The sequence below is a fragment of the Vicia villosa genome, unplaced genomic scaffold (genome assembly GCF_029867415.1).
Source record: "Vicia villosa cultivar HV-30 ecotype Madison, WI unplaced genomic scaffold, Vvil1.0 ctg.002553F_1_1, whole genome shotgun sequence".
NCBI lineage: Eukaryota > Viridiplantae > Streptophyta > Magnoliopsida > Fabales > Fabaceae > Vicia > Vicia villosa.
The window spans coordinates 285,732-307,532 of record NW_026705967.1 but is presented as its reverse complement, the minus strand read 5'-3'; the positions used below and the strand labels follow the sequence as shown (position 1 = coordinate 307,532).

Below are 21,801 nucleotides of genomic sequence, written 5' to 3'. Positions count from 1 at the left end.
GTTTTGGAATTTTTATATTCTCGGAACAAATTACTATGATAACATCATTTGGGCTTTGCAAATAGGAACCAAATATTTAATTGTAAATATTTATTTCTTATTTATAATATTAGTAGTTGTGCCTAATTATAATAACAAACCATGCTTTATCGAGCCTTGAAAATATAAAACGAAATTTGAACCGTCTTTTCGCTTCCAATATCGGCATTCGTTAAAAGCTATTAAATTCTATCCATAAACAATACAACTTCACTACTTCCAACTTCCAATGTCATCAATGATTTTTCTTCTACGAGTCCCAATTCATCTCATCATCAATTTTCTAGATAATTAAATTGAATTTTTTGTTGATTTATGCTGATTCCGGATGAATTCAATAATATAAATTGTACCAATTTCTTCTCCAATTTCACACAGATTTTGATTTGTTACAAAAGGGTATATTTATAGAATCAGGTTTTTCGAATGGCTCCCAGAGGACCTGATTCATCTCATCATCATCATCAACCGGTGTTGTTGCTCCATTGATTATAATTGATAAAGAGATTATTTCATTTCATTTTATATCGGGGTAGATTTGCAATGAAAAGATTTTAGGGTTTTAGATTTACAAAGTAATCCCCTTTTTAATTCTCTATGATTACTTTGTATTTTAGATTTTTGAATTTTAGGGTTTTGTATAAAATTTGTCAATTCTGTTAGAATTTTTTATTTTTTATTTGCTACAACTTCTGCTGATCTTTGTAACTTAATTCTTCATTGTGGTTGATGATATTTTGAATCATGTATTGTGTTACCTAATTTTTTCCATATATTTTTAATTACTTCTTATGTTTATGTTTCTTTATACATGACAGAGGTTTCATTTTTTTCCTTATACTCTGTTTTTTCTACTACCACAGAGACAAAACTTGATCTGAGATTTTTATATATTTTCAAGGTGTGGAGACGTTGAAAGCAGAAATCTAGTGAGGAGAAAAAGGATGAGAAAAAAACCAGTGATATAGAGGTTATTTTTTTGTTTTCATCAATCATTTACTTTACATGTAACTGTCATTTTTGTGATTCTAAATTAATTTATGTACAATGTCACAGTCGCTTACTACTTCTGTGTTGAAAATGTTGTTGCACTGCCAAGGACGCATTTAAAAAATTGGCAAGAATGTGTTGAAAATCTAAGGTGAGTGTTTTTTATCTTGGTTATATTTTTTTGTTCTTATATGATTTGATAATTTTGATTTGAAGAAATGTTATTTTTTTTTTCTGAATGTAGCAGTAGTTGAATTGACTATTGATAAAAAGAAATGAAGAAGGATACTAAAAGGTATAATAGATGTGAAAAAGTTGGTTGAGAATTTGACAGAGAAGTTTACCGAAATCTGTTACATATTCATATGCATACTCAACCCCCACAAATTTTCCAGTGATGAGAATCATAATATTTGCAATGTCATGTGATGTGAGTTACAGTATTATCATAATGTCTGAACTTAATTTTATTCAATTCAGTCTGATGTCTGAACTTAATTTTAATTCAATATGATGGTGATTCCATGAGGCAGGGGAACAAAATGAGTGGTTAGTGAGTAACTAGAGTATTTTCTATTATTTTTTATTTTAAAAATGTATTATGCTATGTAAAGTTAAATTTTTTGTTGAATATATTTAAAGAATACTGTTCACATGTTTTAGGTGCTTTAATTTTTTTCTCAGTTTTCTAATTCTATATTTAATAATATTGTTAATGTCATTTTCAATATTTTATATTTAATATTAATTGTTCATTTTATCGGCCTTAATGATATGCCATTTTAAATATATGAATTTAAAATTTTCATGCTGAATATTTTTTCTCTTTTCTTTTATTTAGCTATTATTATTTCTTTCCTTTAATAAAATAACTGATATGTCATTTTAAATATCTGAATCTAAATTTTCATTTCGTTATTATTATTTCTTTCCTTTAATAAAATAACTTGGCTCTTGATTTGATTGTTTGTTTTTTTTTAAATTATAAATAATTTAGTAATCAGATCTTTATTAGTGGAACGCTTCTTTGTTCCTTTTTTTTTTAGGTTATTTAGTTTTTTTTCTTTATCTATCAGTTTTGCTTAATATCTTGATTTGGTTGTTTTTTTTTAAATAAAAAGTAATTTAGTAATCATATCTTTATTAGTGGAATTCTGTTCTTTTTATTTGTTTAGGTTATTTAGTTTTTTTTCTTTATCTATCAGTTTCGCTTAATATTGTACATAATTATTTTGTTATTAAAGACATGTTTGTATTCAATCTATTTTTATAACAAAGATTAATTGTTTTTTTGAAACATGTTGAGTCAAATACACGACATACATATATATTTAATTCGATACTGTCTTTTATTTTCATATGTAAAATTCAACATAGATCAATTGACCTTAATTCCTCAAGTATGTTTATGATTTTCTGGTTAACACACTTCATTAATTTACCCGTCATTAGGATATTAGACATAAATTAGAGAATTAAAATAGAAAATGTTTATTTGACGTATAATGGATATATTTTGTTAACACTATTTGCACTTAAAATTCTTTTTTTATATATAATTATTTTGTATCAAAATTATAATTTATAGAGATCTTTCATATAAAAGATGTTTATTATTTTGTATCAAAATTATAATTTATAGAGATCTTTCATATAAAAGATGTTTATTATTTTGTATCAAAATTATAATTTATAGAGATCTTTCGTATATAAGATGTTTATATTACAGTTAAAAAATGAAATAATTTTAAAAAAATAGTTGGTAGAAAAGATCTATTTTTCAATGTCTTTGTTAAGTTGCTATGATATAATTAAAAATAGTAAAAATAAAATAATGGAACGTTAAAAAGTTGATAGTTTTGTAAATGTCATATATACTATTAATAACAATGACATTTTATCTATACAATTGTAATGTTATTATAAGTAATACTTCTAAATTAAACGTGTTTTAAAATATATTTTTTTACTTAGAAAATATTTAACCCGTGCCTCGCACGGGTCTAAGTACTAGTATATATATATATATATATATATATATATATATATATATATATATATATATATATATATATATATATATATATATATATATATATATATATATATATATATCAAATGAGAACTTTGGTTATTATGAGAACTGAGAACTTTGGTATTTATAAGTTATATAAATATAAACATTTATACATATTTATATGTTATCTAACTATAAGTAATTATCTTCTTAATTGTTGACTTTCTCTATACATATAAAATAGCAAGCAATTCATGTTTCATTCAAAAAAAAAATTAACGTAGCACATGCAGCTAGCCTCTCTTAATCAATGTGACCATGTGGTATAAATATGAGTTATTATTCATTATCCACTGATGTGCTTGGTAAGAGCTATCAATTCTAACAACTATCCAACCAACCTATTAAATAAACCTTAGCACACTAAAATAAGCAATTATTATAATTTAAGCAATTGTGAAGACTTCTCAAACTTCAAAGAAAGTCATCAGTATCCAAATCCTTTAGCATTTGAAATTTAAGATGGTTAGAGTCTTTGAATCCTTTAGACCATTTTAAATTATTCACTTCTTAGAGAGTCAATCAAAATGACTACACTTATAAATAGGGTGATTAGTTTTCTTTTTTATAAATGTCAATACTCATAAAGGATTTAACATTATCATCTGGTTATAATCTAACTGTGTTTTATTAGAAGAATGCCTTTTCTCTTATAATTCAATTAAAATTTCAACTGCACATATTGCCCTGCTACTTCCACATTTGTCCACATCTTTACTTTTGAATCAAGTTATTATACTACAAGAAAATTATATGGAATGGATGAAATGAACATTTTCACTAATATGTCTTCTAACTAAAACAACCATGCAATATAATTTCTTGGTATGCAGAATATTCTGCCGGGGAATGACATTGGCAACCAGTGACATGTTTTCTCAAACAAAATCTCAAAACATGTTATTGAATGGACATTACAAAGTAGTCATGGCAGTGGATGCAACCATTTTAAACCTATGATTTTGAAGAAACATGACATTAAGAATTATCAATTAAGAACCTAATTAACTTAGCATTCATTAGTTAAGGTTACAATTACATTAAGCATTATCAATTAAGAACCTTAACTTAGCATTCATTAGTTAAGGTTACAATTACAATAATAATAATAAAAATAAATTCCAAATTGATCAAAAAGATAATAGTTATGAGTTACTTACCTCAGGAGCGTTTGCAAGGATGGTGGTGGAATCCAAAACCAGGCTTTTGCCTTTGCGTAATCTGTTCAACATACATCTACGAATCAGGACAAGACACATGCACTTTACCATATCCACCCACTGTGTTTCAGTTTTATGAAAGTATGCAATGTAGAAAAAGCACAACACACCAGACCACAAGACATTGCCGCAAAAAGCACAAGACATTGTCGCAAAAAGCACAACACACCAACTCTAAAACAGCCTCTGTACCAGCAAAATAAAAACTGAATGACACTCACTAGTTTAATGGCCAGAATTACACACCTTAATGTAGAAAATCGGAGAATCAAATACTCGTCGCACTTGAGAAGTTTCTTAATAAAACTACAATAGAGAAGAGTTATTGTCAATTCAACATGACTAAAATGGAATCAAAACAAGTCCTACCTAGTCAATTCAACAAGAATAAAAGATGGACATATCAGACACCATGGACAAATATACATGAATGGCAAAAAAACAAGACAAAATTGAGAGATTTGAAAGAAACCAAATGGTAGGGCACGTCTGTTTCATCATCTATAACAGAACCATAGGATAAATATCATCTATAACAGAACTATAGATATTTGATTGCTTCCACACTCATACTATTTAAACACCCAACAAAAAAATCTGATTTTTTTTATAATCTTTACTTAATCCTCCTCTTAATAACCCTTTCAATGTGCTCAGTATCTATTTGTTCAAATGTCTGAGTTGAGTATCATCCCAAATCAAGGAAAGATTCAAACTTTATTCAAACCCACTTCATAATCAACCCACTCTCTCTAATTTGAAATTTGAAATCTCAATTTCTCAAAAACTCATTTTTCACTCTCAAATCCATAACAACAATGGTGTTATCGTAAATCTTCCCATTCTTTCCCCAAGTATCATATTCTAAACCCTAAAATACTATCATTCATAGTAGAAATTCAAGAATTTAGCACAAACAGAGTTCAAAACCCTAAAATACTAACAAAAAACAAACTAATAACAATCAGAATTGTTACATAGTAGAAAGGGAAATGAAAACAAAATCGAACACTTACAAGTTAGTCGTTTAAGGTAGCAGAATGAGTAAACTCATTGATAGGATATATTCATGTTTGATGGTCGGTTGAAGATGATAGAGGAAGAAGAAGAGAAAAATTAATAAAAAAAACCCTTTGATATTCGCGCTTTAGAATTTAGGGGGAAGGTAGCCAACTTTATATTTGGGTGGCGGCGGGTGGAGCAACAGTCGTAAAATTTCGTTTACATTGTTATTGCATTTAAGGATGGATTTAGGGGTAGGAACGTGAAGTGATTGTTATGAATTTAAATATGCGAGGTGCGGCAGGTGAGATAACCGTCGCAATATAGAGTTTAGGGCGGTTGAGAGACTAACTGTCGCGACTTTTATTATTTTTTTTTTAAATTAAACGACAGTTGTCCAAAACCGACGTGGGTACTGTCGCGATTGGAGAAAGAGGGCGGTTATCATCTAACTGTCGCGACTTATGTGTCGTAAATCTCTAATTTTTTTGTAGTATATATATATATATATGGGAAATGCTATAACACACTTATTCATTTTTATGAAGGTGTGTTCTCAGTTTATTACTAAAACATCTTATCTCTTAATTATGATTAATTAAAATTTCTTTTAAAATTATTTTCATACCTAAAATTTATTTTTTCTCTCTATTTTCATCCATTAATTTATGTAACTATTTGGCATTTTAACTACTGTAGGAACAACAAAACAATTGATTACCATTTTTTAGTAGTAAAAGTTTTAACAAAACAATTGATTTCCATATATAAAAAATATTTTACTTTCATTTTATTTAAAAGAAACACTTTAACCTTTTTATTCAAAATTTTAATTAGTTAACTAATAAAGATGAAAAAAGTGACGTTAAATTTTAATCTCCTCTTACATCTAGAATTATATAAAATTAATCAGTATTTTTATAGTCATGATTGGATTAACCGAAGCACAAATAAGTTTCAATAGAACTTGTGATAGCATATTTAGGAATAACTTTAAGAATATTATTGAATTTTTTTTATTAAGATTGAAGTTTGCAGTTTTTTTTTTAAAGATGAATTGCATGGAATGCTGCGTAATATTGAATAGGTTAACAGAAGAATTAAGAAAAAAAATCTTCTTAAAAGTGACTCAATGTTGGTCATTAGTCATTCATAAATTTTCTAATTTAAATATTATCCTTTAACATCTATTTATTAAATTGGAAAATATTTTACACATTTTATGTTCTTTTAGTTTCAAAATATTTTACATTTTCATATAAAAAAATGCATGTGGTGATATTAGTCAATGCGGTGTAATTTTTTTTTATAATTATAACCATTATTAGAAATACACGTATTACCTGCGGAATTTGCTGCGGAAAATAATCCGCAGGTTTACCTGCGGATTTTCCTGGGATTTTCTTAAACAAAGTAAATTTCCCTGCGGATTAAGAATTGGCAGAAAATTCCGCAGGAATACCTGCGGATTTTGCTGCGATTTGAATATTTCAAATAGAAAATGAAACTCTAATGCAAAATCCACAGGTATATTATTTTATTAAGACCAAACTATAATACAGAATCCGCAGGTAATTCCGCAGGAAAGTTTCCTGCGGATTTTGCTGCAAATTTATCTATTTTCTTAAAATTATAGTAATTTTTGTCTAAATTTTTTTAAATAATTAATTATTATATTTAATGATTAATTATTTAATATTATTATATTAATTAATGTTTTAATGTGAATTGTGTTATTTTTAAATTTTCATTTTAATTTTTTAATGAAGTAAAAGGTATAAAAAATTTGAAAAATAAAATTAATAAAAGGTATTGAAAATTTTGAGAATGGGTATTGTAGATTTTTTATAATAACCAATTTTTTTTTAAAAATCTATAAGTAACTCATGTTTCAAAAATATTACCGCAATAATCATGTTTGGCCATTCTATACTGCACCTCCTATTTTTTTTTCAAAAAAAATTTCAATAGAATTTATTGTTACTTACAGATTTACCTGCGAATTTACTTGCTGATCGGACATTAAAATATTTTACCGCAGGTAACTAATTTTTTTTTTTACAAAGAAGGTGGCGCCATATGGAATAGCGACTACGTGAAAAACACCCCCAAACATGGTTGACCATTTCTCAATGCATCCCATAGATCTTTTAGACACCAAACAAAATTTCATTTATGCCTCCAACTTCCGTAGATGCATCTTCGGAAACACCCATTTAAAAAAAAACTTCGTCGGTATTAATTAAAAAATTTAAATATATATATATATATATATATATATGTATGAGAAAATGGATGGTGCATTGAAATTGTCAATTATTTTTACACTATCAACTAATGACAACTATGTATTCTGCCAGCTATATATATTAACGTGAATTAATAATATATTAGAATATTATATTATTTAATATAATTTTAGTAATATATTTCAATTTAAAACAATTTTCTACCACTAAAACAATACCTTCAATTGATATTTCTCTAAAACAAAAATTATCTATCATTTACTAATTTCTCTTTTAAAATATGGCCTCTTAATTTAAATTTAAATTAAAACAAAAAAAAATCTAAGGAAAGGAAGTGGAAAAGAGACAAACAATAACGCTGAGGGCTTTTTCCAAAAACTCCAGGGAGCCCTAAAAGAGACAAACAGGTTTGTTTCTAATTCAAATCTTTTTTTCAGTTTAGAATTTGATTTACTTTCTGTTCAGAATTGGTAGCGTTTTGAATTCTTGCATTTTTACGGTTTCGACTCAATTACGGGTTCTACTACAGTTTGATTGTGATTCGACGATGCAGTTGTTGGTTTGAATTAAAATTAAAGTGAGTATACAACATAATAAAGCTAAATTGGATGAGAGCTTACCGGTTGAAATGAAGAAAAATGCAGAATTTGTCCTCGCTCGCAAGGTGTTCGATGAAATGTGCCAACCGAATTCGTCAGTCTTCTTCTTCCGCTCTCAACATTTTCATTCCTTGGATTATTTTTTTTATTTGTCGAAAATTGAAATATTGCTTCTCTTGTTTCAGCTTTTGTGGCGAAGTTAGCGGTGAGAGAGGAATTTGATTTGTGGAGAAGGAGAAGTCTCTCGATCTCTTTCTGAAGATCGGCTTAGACGAACGCACAGCTCGGAACACCATCGCCAACAACAAAGTCACTACCAATCTCACTGCTGTTATCCACGAGGTATTCATTTCATTCTATATTCTTTTTTCTTTCTAATTTTGAGCTCTCTTTCAAACTTTTTATTATTTTTTGTGTTTCTTTGCTGTTTTAAGGCCGGTGTTACCGACGGATGCAGCCGATCAGTTGGGAACCTTATTTATACGGTGAGTTACAATGAAGCAGAAGTGGTTGTGATTGGATTTTGGAGTGGATTTGCTTGGTTGGCTGGAATGACTGTGCTCATTGCTATATTGTCTGAATATGTGGTGGATACAATTGAGGTAACTCAACTAAATTGTTTAGATCTAATTTGGAATTCTTTTGAACAAACAACTCAATTAAGCACTTATTGGATGACTAATTATCACATAAGCAGTTATGCATAAGTCAGGAGCATGTTTGGATTGACTTATTGTAAGGTTGTTTGGTAGAGCTTACAATATGTCAACATGCTGTTTTCAGCTTATTTTTATAAGCTCTTCATGATAGCTTAAAAAAACAATTTATAGCTTATACAAAAACAGTTTGGTTATTTTATCTTTTGTTGAAGAAGTAACTTATACATAAACACTTATATAATAAGAAGTTATGCTTTAAATGGTTAGTTAAAATATTTACCAAACAAGGTTCTATACTCAAATATAAAATGTGTTTAAACTGTTTTTATATTAGTTATAAATCGTTTTGCTAAGATTATAGAGAGATTTTACTATAATACACTTAAAACAACTTATAGGCGTCTCATAAACTATTCTTAACAGGATGCATCAGATTCATGGGGTTTATCTGTGAGCTTCCTCAGCATAATCTTGCTACCTATAGTTGGTAAGAATTTATATTATAGTGTTACTCAATTCCATACTTAATCCTTTCATCTTAAGATATAATTAAATTCATATTTTCTAAGCTATAAAGTTGATGAATTGAAAGAAAAAAAATATTATTCAAGTGAAGCTGAATTAATTTCATAACTACACGACATTTCCTTAGGTGTTTGATAGGATCCCGAAATTCCGAAACAGAAATTAAAGAAACAAAGCGGTAAAACTTTAGGAAATAAACTGATTTTGATTAATGAAGCAATATTAAATGCAGAAAGGGAAGAATCCCAATCTACCCCAGAGCCAAGCTCCTACAGAGAACAATATTCTCTGTCCATAACTAAAACAAATGATTTCTCCCTGATACCTCCACTCTTCCTTTCTGCCCTCTTTATAACCCCTCTAATTCTCTACTTTGGATTACTACAAATGGGCCTAAGCCAATTGGGCTTACACATACATATTTGGTCCCTAACAATACCACCCCCTTAAAATGTGCCTTGTCCTCAAGGCCGAGAAAAAAGAATTCACTTTCTAATAGATGCTGCCTTGTTACAACCTGCAGTATTGAATAGACGTTTTGTTTGCTTGATAAACTCTGCTTTTCCACTAGAGGCTTCCTCCCTTGTTGGTGCTGACACATTTGTACACTCATAGTAGTTGATCCTTGTGTGGTTTGGGCATGAACAACTTCCATAGACCCTATACGTGTACAACACAATAAAAATTGCAATGAGTTGTTACTGCCATTCCAACTTCCATATTGTAAAATCTGGTGCTTCCCCATAAATACATTCTCCAATGGTGGGTTTAAGAAAACACATATGATTGATGTGAATGGTGGGGACATTGAACCAATCCTGAAAAAACTTCTTTTCCACTGAACTAATAATTGACCCATGGCAGTTATTCTAAAAACTCTCCTTGTACAGTAGTTGAAAATTAGGGTCCTTCCACCTGGGTCCCACTGTTTGGAGGTTGATGATCCAGTTTCAACTCTTTGAACCACCCAAACAATTTCTTCCTCTCTACATTTGCAATGCAGCCTGCTACTTTTTTCAACTTGCTGAGTAAACAGACCCTCATCCATTACAACAACTCGATCCACTTGAATAACAAGCTTATTTGATGCTTCCAGCCTAACTAGTGTTGCATCTCCGATACTCTCCAGCATCATGGCAACACCATTTGTTATAGAATTTTCAAGCAACAAAACAAAAGTTGCAGCCCTAACCACGTTAATGGCAGTGAAGGAAGAGCACATATACTCATTTATCATGGACTCCAGGTGTGCACTGTGATCATTTGTGTATTGGAATAAACTTTCATTGGTTACATGATATATTTCCATATCCATAAAGTAGGAAATAAAACTTTTAAGTCTATCAAGTAGCCACTGAAAAATTGAGAGATATTGAGTGAACAAAACATACGTGGAGGATTGCTTCATTGCCTTCTCAAATTTTCTATACTGAAATTGGGAATTACCATGCAATGATGGGAGCAAAAAATGCCATGAACCATCCAAGGTATGTACCCACTTGGCAGTAGCATAGGTAGACATCTGTAAAGCACTTAGAACCTTAACATCTTTATATACCCACTTGGTAATAGCATATGTAAACATTTGTGAGGCACTTGGTTCATTGACATCTTTCTCAACTACTAGTAGTGAAAGGTGTGGTAATTTACCTTCTATACTTTGAAATATACTACTCTCTTCATAGTCTTCAATAGTGTTGAAATGCAATACTTCTTTAAAGGCTCTAGTTAGGAGGGGCGATGGGAACACATAATATATTTGGTCAACACAATTTTTTTTCCCAATTTTCAAGTGGTCTGTCTTGGGTTGGGTCCCACATACTACAAATCCGTTTTTCTTTAACCTGATAACTATCAATAACTTGGGCCAGACCCATTTGGTTAAAGAATTCACCCAACTTACATAAAGACAAGTTTGCCCTTTTATCACCCTCTTTCATTCGGGTCGGATCTTCTATCACACACACCCATTCTAACTCGTTCTTCATCCTTGTTACTACCCGGCGAATAATGATTGAAGGTTTCGATTGAGGAAGGATTGTCGCACATATACCTCCAATCAGAATCGGCGCATCTGGCGGCTTCGGTGATGGATTCGGTCGTGGAAAAGTCGCATTGAGTTGTCCAATATCCAGCAATTCGAATGGCTTTTGCTGCCCTAAAAGTAACGATGCTTGGTCAACCACTTTTGGGCTAGAATCCGGTGATTCTGACGGACGTAATTCCCGGGAGAGTAGATCAGGTGGCTTTGGTTCGAGTAAAGTCTTCATCGGTGAATCCAAGTCCGGCGGTGTCGGCGACGGATGTGGCCCAAACTTAAACACCTGATTTGTTCCTCTTTGTACCTCCTTCACTTCTTTCATTTCCGCGATCTTTTCTGGCTGAGGTGTTAACCTTGGTCGTAATACATCGCTAGACGTAACTTCTCCAGTATTGTTCATCACCTCTAGAACCGATACATTATCGCCATCCTTTGACTTTGCATCATTGTCTACCGTCTCATTCAGAATGTATCCATGGCTTTCTTCCTTCTTAACTTCTGCAACTTCCATCATCTCCCACAGATCTGGGATGAATTTCATAATAAAAGCCTTTTCAAAAGTCTTCCATGTGACATCCTGTTTACCTTTCTTCCAAGAGAGCCACCAGGTAAAAGCATCCCCACTCAACCCAAATGCAGTAACCCATCCCACCTTTCTTCCTTCACCAAGCCAAGTATTGGCCTCAAAATATCGATCTAACTGGATCAGCCACCAATAACCATCTCCCGTTCCGTCGAATCTAGGAACCACCTTTGTCGACATCACTGGCTCCTCGTCGAATCCGGTAGGTCGGACCATTGATAGGATCCCGAAATTCCGAAACAGAAATTAAAGAAACAAAGCGGTAAAACTTTAGGAAATAAACTGATTTTGATTAATGAAGCAATATTAAATGCAGAAAGGGAAGAATCCCAATCTACCCCAGAGCCAAGCTCCTACAGAGAACAATATTCTCTGTCCATAACTAAAACAAATGATTTCTCCCTGATACCTCCACTCTTCCTTTCTGCCCTCTTTATAACCCCTCTAATTCTCTACTTTGGATTACTACAAATGGGCCTAAGCCAATTGGGCTTACACATACATATTTGGTCCCTAACAATAAGCCCAATTGGCTTACACATACATATTTGGTCCCTAACAGTGTTACTTTGGGCTCTGCTATTCAAATTGCCATGTTTGTGGTAAATAAATATCTGGAAAAAATTAATATTCGCCCGCAATTTAAAAACACGACTTTATTAAAAAATCGTAAAAGCTATATATTTTTTAGTGCCGAAAATTGAAGCTGGGACTAGAAGCTACTGTTTTACACCATTTGGTGGTGGACAAAGATTATGTCCAGGGGTAGGACTCTCTAGGCTAGAGCTCTCTATTTTTCTTCACCATCTAGTTACAACTTACAGGTAGTTATTACTCAGTTGTCTATAATAAATTTAAAAAGTTTGATTTATGAGTTGGTTTTGTAAATTAATGAATGTACTTAATTTGTAGTTTAATGTTACTCTTAACTGTTTGGCAGTTCCTGAATGATACCATGGTGAGTGGTCAAATGTTCACATAATATGATACAAAGATGAAGTAAAGACATCTTTAGAGATTTCAGTTAATCATATTCACAAGAGATTTATAAGTATACATACAAGAGAAACATGATTCCATAATATCAGAATCAAATTGGCATCCAAGCCAAGGGAACTATGAGAGGCTAATGAAGATGAACGAATAACGGCATAATCATAATCATCATTCCCCCTTAACTTGATGCATAGATATTAGATGCATCCAACTTATTACATATGAAAGCTATCCTAGGACCCAATAAAGATTCGGTAAACATGTCAGCAACTTTTTCAACACTTATATGGTTTCTCTAATTGCCATTTTTAATCTTGTAACAAATGTTGATGCAAGTGCTACACCAAGATATTGCAGCTGCTATTTCGATTGTTGAGGTTTTTACTGATTTTGTTGTTGTTAAACTTGCATTGATAACCTCTTCCCGCTGTTCCACGACGGAGAATCAACCTTTTTCTAATCCACACTCTATCCATGACGCAATACCCGTTTCCACCATCGAAAACCCTAGCTTCTATGATTCCACTTCTTCAACATCATCATCATCATCATCATCATCATCATCATCAGATGAAGATTCACGGCGCGAGAGTTCGAAATCGAGAGCCAAGTACGAGGACGAACATGCTCGTTTGCTTCACGCCTCACTCACTCATGTGGTTAGTGCGTCGATTCTATTTCTCTTATTCTTTTCGATTTAATCTTCATTTTTCTGCATCTTGATTATTCCATTTTCAATTTAATGATTATTCCATTTTTCTGCATCTTGATTGTTTCATTTCTGCAAATTATGGATTTTCAGATGAAGCTGGGATGGACAGAAGCTGCGTTAATTGCTGGAGCGAAGGATGTTGGTCTTTCTCCTTCTATTGTTGGATCTTTGTCAAGGAAGGAAGCTGCATTGGTTGAGGTTCATTTCCATCTCTATCTTAGTTTTTAGTAATGGAATTTAATAGTAATTGGTAAAGGAATTATGAGAAAAAGAAAAGATTGTTAAAGTTGAGAGAAAAGCAATTAAAGGAAAAGTTAATTACTGTATTAAACATCTTTTGTTTAAGTTTAGTTCAGATTATTTAATTCAGTCAGTTAAAATAATTGCTGATTATCTGTTAGTATGATTTAAGTAGAGTAGTTGTTAAAGTATAGAGAACAGTTCAATCCTCAGTCATAGTTAGAAGGACTATAGTTAGTTTTGTGAGATAATTCAATTGTTGAGGTTTTTACTGATTTTGTTGTTAAACTTGTGGTGTTCAATGGAAAGACCTTCAATCAAGTTGAAACTCACTGTAGGCATTCATTTCCATGATGAAAAGATAAAACAATATTATTCTGACGTTGCTTCAGTTTTTGATTCAGGTTATTGTTTCGATTTGGTTCAGAATCGAACTGAATTTTAGCTATCAACTCTTTTTCGATTTTGTTTCGATATTGTTTGCGTTCTGAAATTTTCCCTAAATTACATGTTTTCAAATTCAATTTTCTGCAATTTGTTATGTGTGTATGTGTGTGTGTGGTGTTTTATAGCATTGATCATTGCAAAGGATTTCAGCCAAGGATTAGACATGGGTTTTTCACACATCTCGATTTTATTAGGCAATAAGTATTGGTTATACTCATTAGTTGAATATGTTTTCATTTTGTTAAAAAAGTTTTCATAGCCATTATGTTTATGTATTATGAGTAACAAAATATGTAAACGATGGACTGAATCATAAAATTATTAAAGAATTAATTGTTGATAAGAGCTTCACAGCTATATAACTTTGCAGTTCCTGATATTGGATTGCTTAAAGAAGTTGAAAATAAGGAGAAAACAGTTAAGGCTAGTATTTATAGCAAGTTGTAACCATATAGATCTGATGTACTTGTATACTGATAGAGGATCAAATAATAATTTAGATTTTTTTTTTAAAATTTAGAAATAAATTACCTGCGGATTTATCATTCCTGTGGACTTACCTGCGGACTTACCAGCGGAATTTCCTGCGGATTTAGCTGTGGATATTTTTCTGCGGATTTACCTGCGGATTTTCCTGCGGAAATTCCTGCCGAAAATATTACCCACGAAGGTTTTAGCTGGGGACCAAAACCGCAGGAAAATCCGCAGGAAACACGTTTCCTGCGGAAATTTTGCTCAAATCCGCAGGAAAACAGAGTATTTCTAGTAGTGAACGCTTAGTGGAATTTACTCTCAATTTATGTTTTGAAAGTGTTTTGAGAGAGTTGCAACTTTTATTTTAGCTAACTTTGATAGATTAGAATTTATATTTTTTCATCCCTTTTATTTTTCCTTTTTTTATTCAACAAATCTCATTTATTAAAAAATATTAATTTTAACTCAACTTTCTTTTTCATAAACTATTATTGATACATTCAAAATGCTTTTGTCCATTTAAGTTTATCATTTCTTTGAAAAAAAAAACTCATTCTTCTATTCAAAATTTTAATATTGACTAAACCTTCTTTATCATAAATTATCATCAATAGCGCTAAATGTCTCACGAAACATAAAATAAAATAAAATTGTTCAAAAATAATATCTTGTAATAATGACTTAAAAGATTAAATACACAATAATGAAATTAAATATTAAAAATAATAATAAGACAAAAAATATATATTTGATACCAAAAAGCATATGTACTTTGAGAATAAAAAACATTCATTATTAAACATACTAATAATAAATCATCCATTTTTGTCAAATAATTAATAAACATTTGTAATTTTTATTTTAAAAAATTATATTTATCCAACTCAACAGTGTATATAACAAGAAGCATATGCTTCATTATCAATATATCAAATAATCACTTGTAAAGTATGATGATTTCTCTCTCCAAATCTATGCTATCATTTTTCATGTTACTAACTATTCTCATTACTTTGCAGTTCAAGGATGGAAAAAGTAGTCTCTTTGAAAAGCCTAAAGTAACTGTTTATGTTGTCAACAACATAACCGATGTCAAACTAGGTGTTCATTGCAAAGACAAAAACAATGATGCTGGATATCAAGAACTAAATTTTAATCAAAGTTATGCCTTCACTTTTAGGCCTATGGCTATTATAGAAAAAAGCTTGTGGTTTTGTAGGTTTACATGGCCTAATGAATTTTACTACTTTGATATTTACAAAGAAGCAAGAGATGAGATTCCTTGCAACACAGAATGTCATTGGGGGATAAACAAATCAGGACCATGTAGAGTTAATGGTTATAATTTAGATTGTTATGATTGGAATAAAAAGGTTGTTGTAGAAAGGGGACAAGATGGAGAAAAATAATCTCCTCATTGTGATGTATTTTTCCTTGAAATTTATGTAGATCCTTGGAATAAAATGATGAAATAATACTGTTATTGTTAATACTCTTAGATTGACAATTATGAGTCATATGAGTTTTGATCTTCATTTCTTTTTCAAAGTTTTCTACTCAATTTATTTATAAAGTATCTTCTATGCACATTAGTTTTTTCATTAGATCTATGAGTAAACATTTATCTTTGACTTATTTTCTTGCTTATTCAACCTTATTTCTTTTCTTTTTTTCTCTCAATACTGAACGGTGACTCTTTATATGTTTAGCAGGGTTGAAAATGAATCGAATTAAGTTAAAATTATTTCAGATCGACTTAATAAAAATTGATTCAGTTTGAAATTCGATTCGAGTTAAACACGACTTTTTTAAAACTAAAACTCAATTCATTTTAAGTTCACGAACAATTAGATTTAATTTGTTAGATCCAACTCATTTACTTCATAGACTTAAAAATCAATTTTTTAAAGTCTAATATATATATATATATATATATATATATATATATATATATATATATATATAAAATTATTTTTAAAAAAATAAAAATAAAATAAAAGTTGATATTAAAATTAACTTTGCCTAACAATTTATAACTTCAAAAATTATACAACTTTCAAGAAAATAAACACCTTAGTAAACTTAGAGGTGAACATGTGTTAGATTTAAAACATTAAAAGGACATTCTAACACTAAAGGTTGTTTTAAAGAAAATATAATACTAATGAATGCTGCATATTTAAGAACTTAAAGACAAAATTAATAACATTAAAATCTAAAAAGTATATAGAAGAATATAAAAGGTAAATGTTATGTATAATTAATAAGATTATGATTTTGTTTGATAAAAGTATACTCCCTCCGTTTTTTATTATAAGTCGTTTTAGAAAAAAAATTGTATTTAAATTTAAGTCGTTTTAAAATTCCAATGAATAATTAATGCTACTTTTCCTATTATATCCTTAAATATTTATTATTCTCTCCCCTTTTAATTATATAAATTTATCTTCCACATGTCATTAATGAAGGATAATTTTGTAAAAACCTTCATAATTTCTCATTTTCATACAACAATTATTATTTTTCTTAATCTGTGTGAAAAGTCTAAAAATGACTTATAATAAAAAACAGAGGGAGTAATTAATAAGATTATGATTTTGTAAAAGTAGCTGTTTATTAATAAGTTAGCTGATAGCTTATACCTTATGACTTATGACGGATGATTGATAGTTTATAATTTATAGCTTATAGTTTATAATTGATGGTTCATGACTTATAATTAATAAGTTAATTCAAGTGTTTGGTAAAATTAGCAGTTTAATTAGTTGATAAATTAAAATTACATAAAAGACATTTAATATGTAATTATTTTATTTTAAATTAAAATAATTTATAAAAAATAGTAGTAGGTTTTACAGAGAGCTGTTAAAATAGGGTGGCCCATATGGGCCGGTCGGCCCAGCCTGAAAAGTAATAAGGCTTGGACTTTTAAATTAGAACTCATGTTTTATGGGCTCTTTTAGCCCGACCCTAAAAAGTCTGCTACTCATTAGGGATAGTCCATATGGACCGTGGATATTCCATTAGGCCCACATAGTTATAATTTTTTTAAAAATATATATTAATTCTTATATTGTATTACTCCAAAACAACACATTTTTTTTTCACTTTACTAAATTTTGTCTCTATTCTATTTAATATTTCTCTTTTAAATATTGTACATTAATATAATCAATATTATTTCCTCGTATTCTATTAGTTTCTCTTATGTTAAATTTTCGAATATTATTTTATACAATATATATATATATATATATATATATATATATATATATATATATATATATATATATATATATATATTGTATTTAAAAACACGTTATAGTATTTATAAAAAATAATATAGTACTTAAAAATGTATTATGTTTAAAATAATTAAATTTTTTAATTTATTTATAATAAATATTATGGATTTCTTATTTTAATTTTATATAAAAAGGTCTGTTTAGGGCTGGATAGTCCGAAATTCTTCTAGGGCCGGGCTTGAGTAGTCATTTTTAAGGTCTATATTACAATAGAGTTTTTTTAGTCCGGCCCTAAAAAGCTCAAGGACCACCAGTACCAGCCCGTTTAAGGCTGGGTAGTCAATTTTGACAACTCTAAGTTATAGTTAAAAAAATAGATTAAAAAAAACTATAAACTAAAACGCTATTTGAAATAGCGTTTAAAAGATAAGTTATAAAGTAAAACGATATTTAAAATAATGCCTATAAATAAACTATAAGTTATAAGCTCATGATTAAAAGACCGTTATCAAACATATCTTTTATTATCTTACGAGCACTTAAAATAATATTTTGTCAAAGCCTATAACATGTTATTTTCTCTCTTTATAAAAAAGCAAAATCAATCACTATAAAGTGTAAAAAGAATATAAAAGATAAATGCTACAGGATTATTTTTTTTAAAAGAAAGGTATTATATTGTTTTATAAAGTCAAAGGTAATTTTTTAAATATTTAACTTAATAAGTTAAAAAGTTAAAGTATTTGTATTTTATTTTTTTAAATGATAAATTTAAGAGATATACCTTAAGATATACCTTTAAATGGTATTTGAGGGCACTTGGGCACTTTAAAGTGCAGAGTCACACCCTTCCCTAAGGATCTAGAGTCACATGTCATCTTGCAAAATGTTTCAATGACAAGACTTGCATTTAATGCAATTGTTCCTAAGGTTACATGTTCCGTATCTCTAAATCTTCTTACTTCTTTAAGAAAGGAATCAGTAATAAGGACCACGATCGAAGTGAACAACAAATGAGTACTTTAAATGTCGTTACATTGTTGTGTAATAACAGATTTTGGGGACAATTGTTTCAGACTAGCCACATATGCCCAAAAGAGGAAAGTTCAATCAGGACAAAACTAAACCCAGCAACACACATACCAAGGAACTAGAGACTTAAGATACCCACAACCATGAAACTCATACTCGATATCCGCCCGCCCACCGTCATATGTAACCTGACAATCTGTGTGTAAGGCATCATATTATACTGAACGGTTTTAATCGTCTACTCTATATAAAACTCAACACACGTCATTTGAAATATTCTCCGATTTGTCACAACCTAAAATTTGCCTTCCATAATTCCATTCACAATGATTCAAAGTTCAAATCCAAAGCTTTGCTCCCTCAATGATTCAGGTAACCCACAGTTAACTGGTTCGACCTAAAAGTCAACCATGATCAAAACACAGTCAAAAATTCTCAATTTTGGGTCAACATAAAGTGAATAAGGGTATAACCATCATTTGATCAAAGATTGATCATGATTCCATTAATAGAAACTCAGAGATGAACAAATACAAAAAGGTTCAAATTAGGGTTTCTTAGGAGAAAGTCAGCCCAACTTTGACTGGGCATAACTTTCACATGGAACATCAAAAATTCCCCACTCAAAGCCTATTTTGAAGGAAATTGGATTCCCTACAACTTTGTCTCTCACAAGCTAGGGCTAGAAATGATTCATTTGAGAGATACAATGCAAAAGATTACAGGTCATTTTCAGGTATCCTCCAAAAGCAGTTTTTTGTCAAAGAGGATATGATCAAGATAAAAGCTCCAAATGAAAAATATATTCCAAAATGGCTTATAGAGGACCTCTTGAGGTTTCCAAAAAGTCTTAGAACTCCCTCATAGCTTAAAAATTGAGTGAGATATGATTGATCAAAGTTGGGTGATTTTTTGGAGGCAAAAGGTGAAAAAAGAAGGTTCAAATTGAGAAACTTTGCAAATGGGCCTATGTTTTTTGATGCAATCTTGGTCCACAAGTCATTAGCATGCCCAAAATCATTTGCCACGAAATTTAGCATTACATTTGATTTAATATGATTTTTTATTTCATTTTAATGATTTAATTAAGATAAAAATCAAATATTTTGGTAAGGGAGGTATATTGATTGTTTCCAATCAATACTAATGACAAAATATATTGCAATTTTCGTGCACAACTCGATTGGAAGGAGATTGACATAATTTTGGCCAAAATAGAAACTTGTGATTCAAGAATGAAATCCAATTTTTAAAGAATGCAAGATTTGATTCAAGTGAGTATTTGTGGAGTTTTTCTAACCTAATTCATTCACTATAAGTAAGGGAGAGTGGGCACACGAATAAGGGTTGAAAATTCGGGGAAAGAGAGGGTGCAGCCATGAACAAAAAGTTCATCCAAAACTCTAAATCGATTTGGAAGAATTAGGTCATTGCAAGGAGATTTAAAGGTGGCAAAAGATTCCTTGGATCATTCTGAGCCTGTGTGGATCATCACTCGACCCCAACACCCCCAGATCAATCTCCGTTTAGCCAAGGTAAGTTGCTCTGAAACTTGGCTCGAATAGGGTAATTCACGCATTCTCATGTGATTCTGATTGCATATTATGGTTTGTTGGTGTGTTGCGAACGTGTATGTGATTTTAATTGAAATTCTGGGCAAGATTGGGGTGACTCGCCATTGATGAGCAAGTTAGGGTTCATAACATATATTTGGGGTTTTTCTGTTTAAGGTAAAATCTGGGGAAATTATGGGCATAGCTAAAATTAGGGGACTTGGACGAAACGAGGGAGACATTCGCGAAGAATTTATATGCATGTATGAGGTTTTTAGGGTGTCGTCTGATTCTGCTACGAAGAATGTTGGTAGCGAAACCGTAGCAAATATTATAGGTTTTCTTGCAGGTCGTTTGGGGAAGACGATGAGCTGGCAGCATGCCAATGGCTCATTCAAAATTCGCGCGCGTTTGGGGTTTAGGTTTCTGGATTTCCAATATTATGATACGAATGCGTGTAATAAACCAACTGGCGCATGTGGATGAGTGGTAAAGAGAGGCAGTTGTGAGGGGAGGGTCGCTGGTTCGAATCCTTCCTCCAACATATATTTTTCTAAACTTGTTTCTATATAATCTTATGCATCTACAGCCCTGCGTACCATCATACACCCTCAGCATCTAACCCTTAAAATATCAATTACCTAGATCCAGCGCCCTAAAATCAGTCCCTATACCATATACTCCAATTGCAACCACACTGAATCAAAACACTAATTAACTTATTTATTTTACTTAATTTAAATATTTTAGTTAATTATATTTAATATTTATCTATATAATAATTTATTTTTATAAATAAGTTAATATATATTATAAATGTTAAATTTCTAACTTATTGATTCGTTCCGATTAAATTCATTAGTCGTGATGGGCAATAATTAATTTTCTTAAAATATTTATTTAATTAAAATATAATTAATTTCTATTTGGTTAAATGGTTTCGACTATCTTATTAGTTGTGATGATTAATCCTTTCTTTTTTTCTAACTTCAAATTTGTTATTCTTTTTAATCGAATCAATCGATTACGAGGGGTAACGATGCACATTAATTATTAAAAATTATTAAAAGATATTCTAATTCGTTATTAGTAATGATCAAATCAATTGATTAAAATTG

At 30.3% G+C, this 21,801-nt stretch overlaps 1 protein-coding gene, 2 long non-coding RNA genes and 1 pseudogene across 3 annotated transcripts; 3 read left to right on the top strand and 1 right to left on the bottom strand.

Annotated features, from left to right (window-relative positions):
* The first annotated feature begins 207 nt into the window (after positions 1 to 207).
* Positions 208 to 1,691, top strand: LOC131639198 (uncharacterized). The gene is made up of 3 exons (XR_009294898.1): positions 208 to 1,009; positions 1,096 to 1,180; positions 1,277 to 1,691. It is a non-coding gene; the product is annotated as an uncharacterized LOC131639198 (long non-coding RNA).
* A 1,473-nt stretch (positions 1,692 to 3,164) lies between these two features.
* LOC131639201 (uncharacterized) lies at positions 3,165 to 5,650 on the bottom strand. The gene is made up of 3 exons (XR_009294899.1): positions 5,343 to 5,650; positions 4,573 to 4,632; positions 3,165 to 4,327 (listed from the first exon to the last, which is right to left on the bottom strand). It is a non-coding gene; the product is annotated as an uncharacterized LOC131639201 (long non-coding RNA).
* A 5,799-nt stretch (positions 5,651 to 11,449) lies between these two features.
* LOC131639203 (uncharacterized) lies at positions 11,450 to 16,328 on the top strand (annotated as a pseudogene).
* LOC131639197 (uncharacterized) lies at positions 12,807 to 14,007 on the top strand. Its single transcript, XM_058909700.1, has 2 exons — positions 12,807 to 13,639; positions 13,783 to 14,007. The coding sequence occupies exons 1-2, from the start codon at positions 13,304 to 13,306 to the stop codon at positions 13,918 to 13,920; spliced, it is 474 nt and encodes a 157-aa protein (XP_058765683.1). The 5' UTR covers positions 12,807 to 13,303; the 3' UTR covers positions 13,921 to 14,007.
* Positions 16,329 to 21,801: the final 5,473 nt, after the last annotated feature.

Coding starts and splice junctions, on each gene's coding strand:
- LOC131639197 (XM_058909700.1), top strand. CDS start 13,304: ATGTTGATGCAAGTGCTACACCAAGATATTGCAGCTGCTATTTCGATT. Junction 13,640..13,782: donor ACGCCTCACTCACTCATGTG/GTTAGTGCGTCG, acceptor ATGGATTTTCAG/ATGAAGCTGGGATGGACAGA.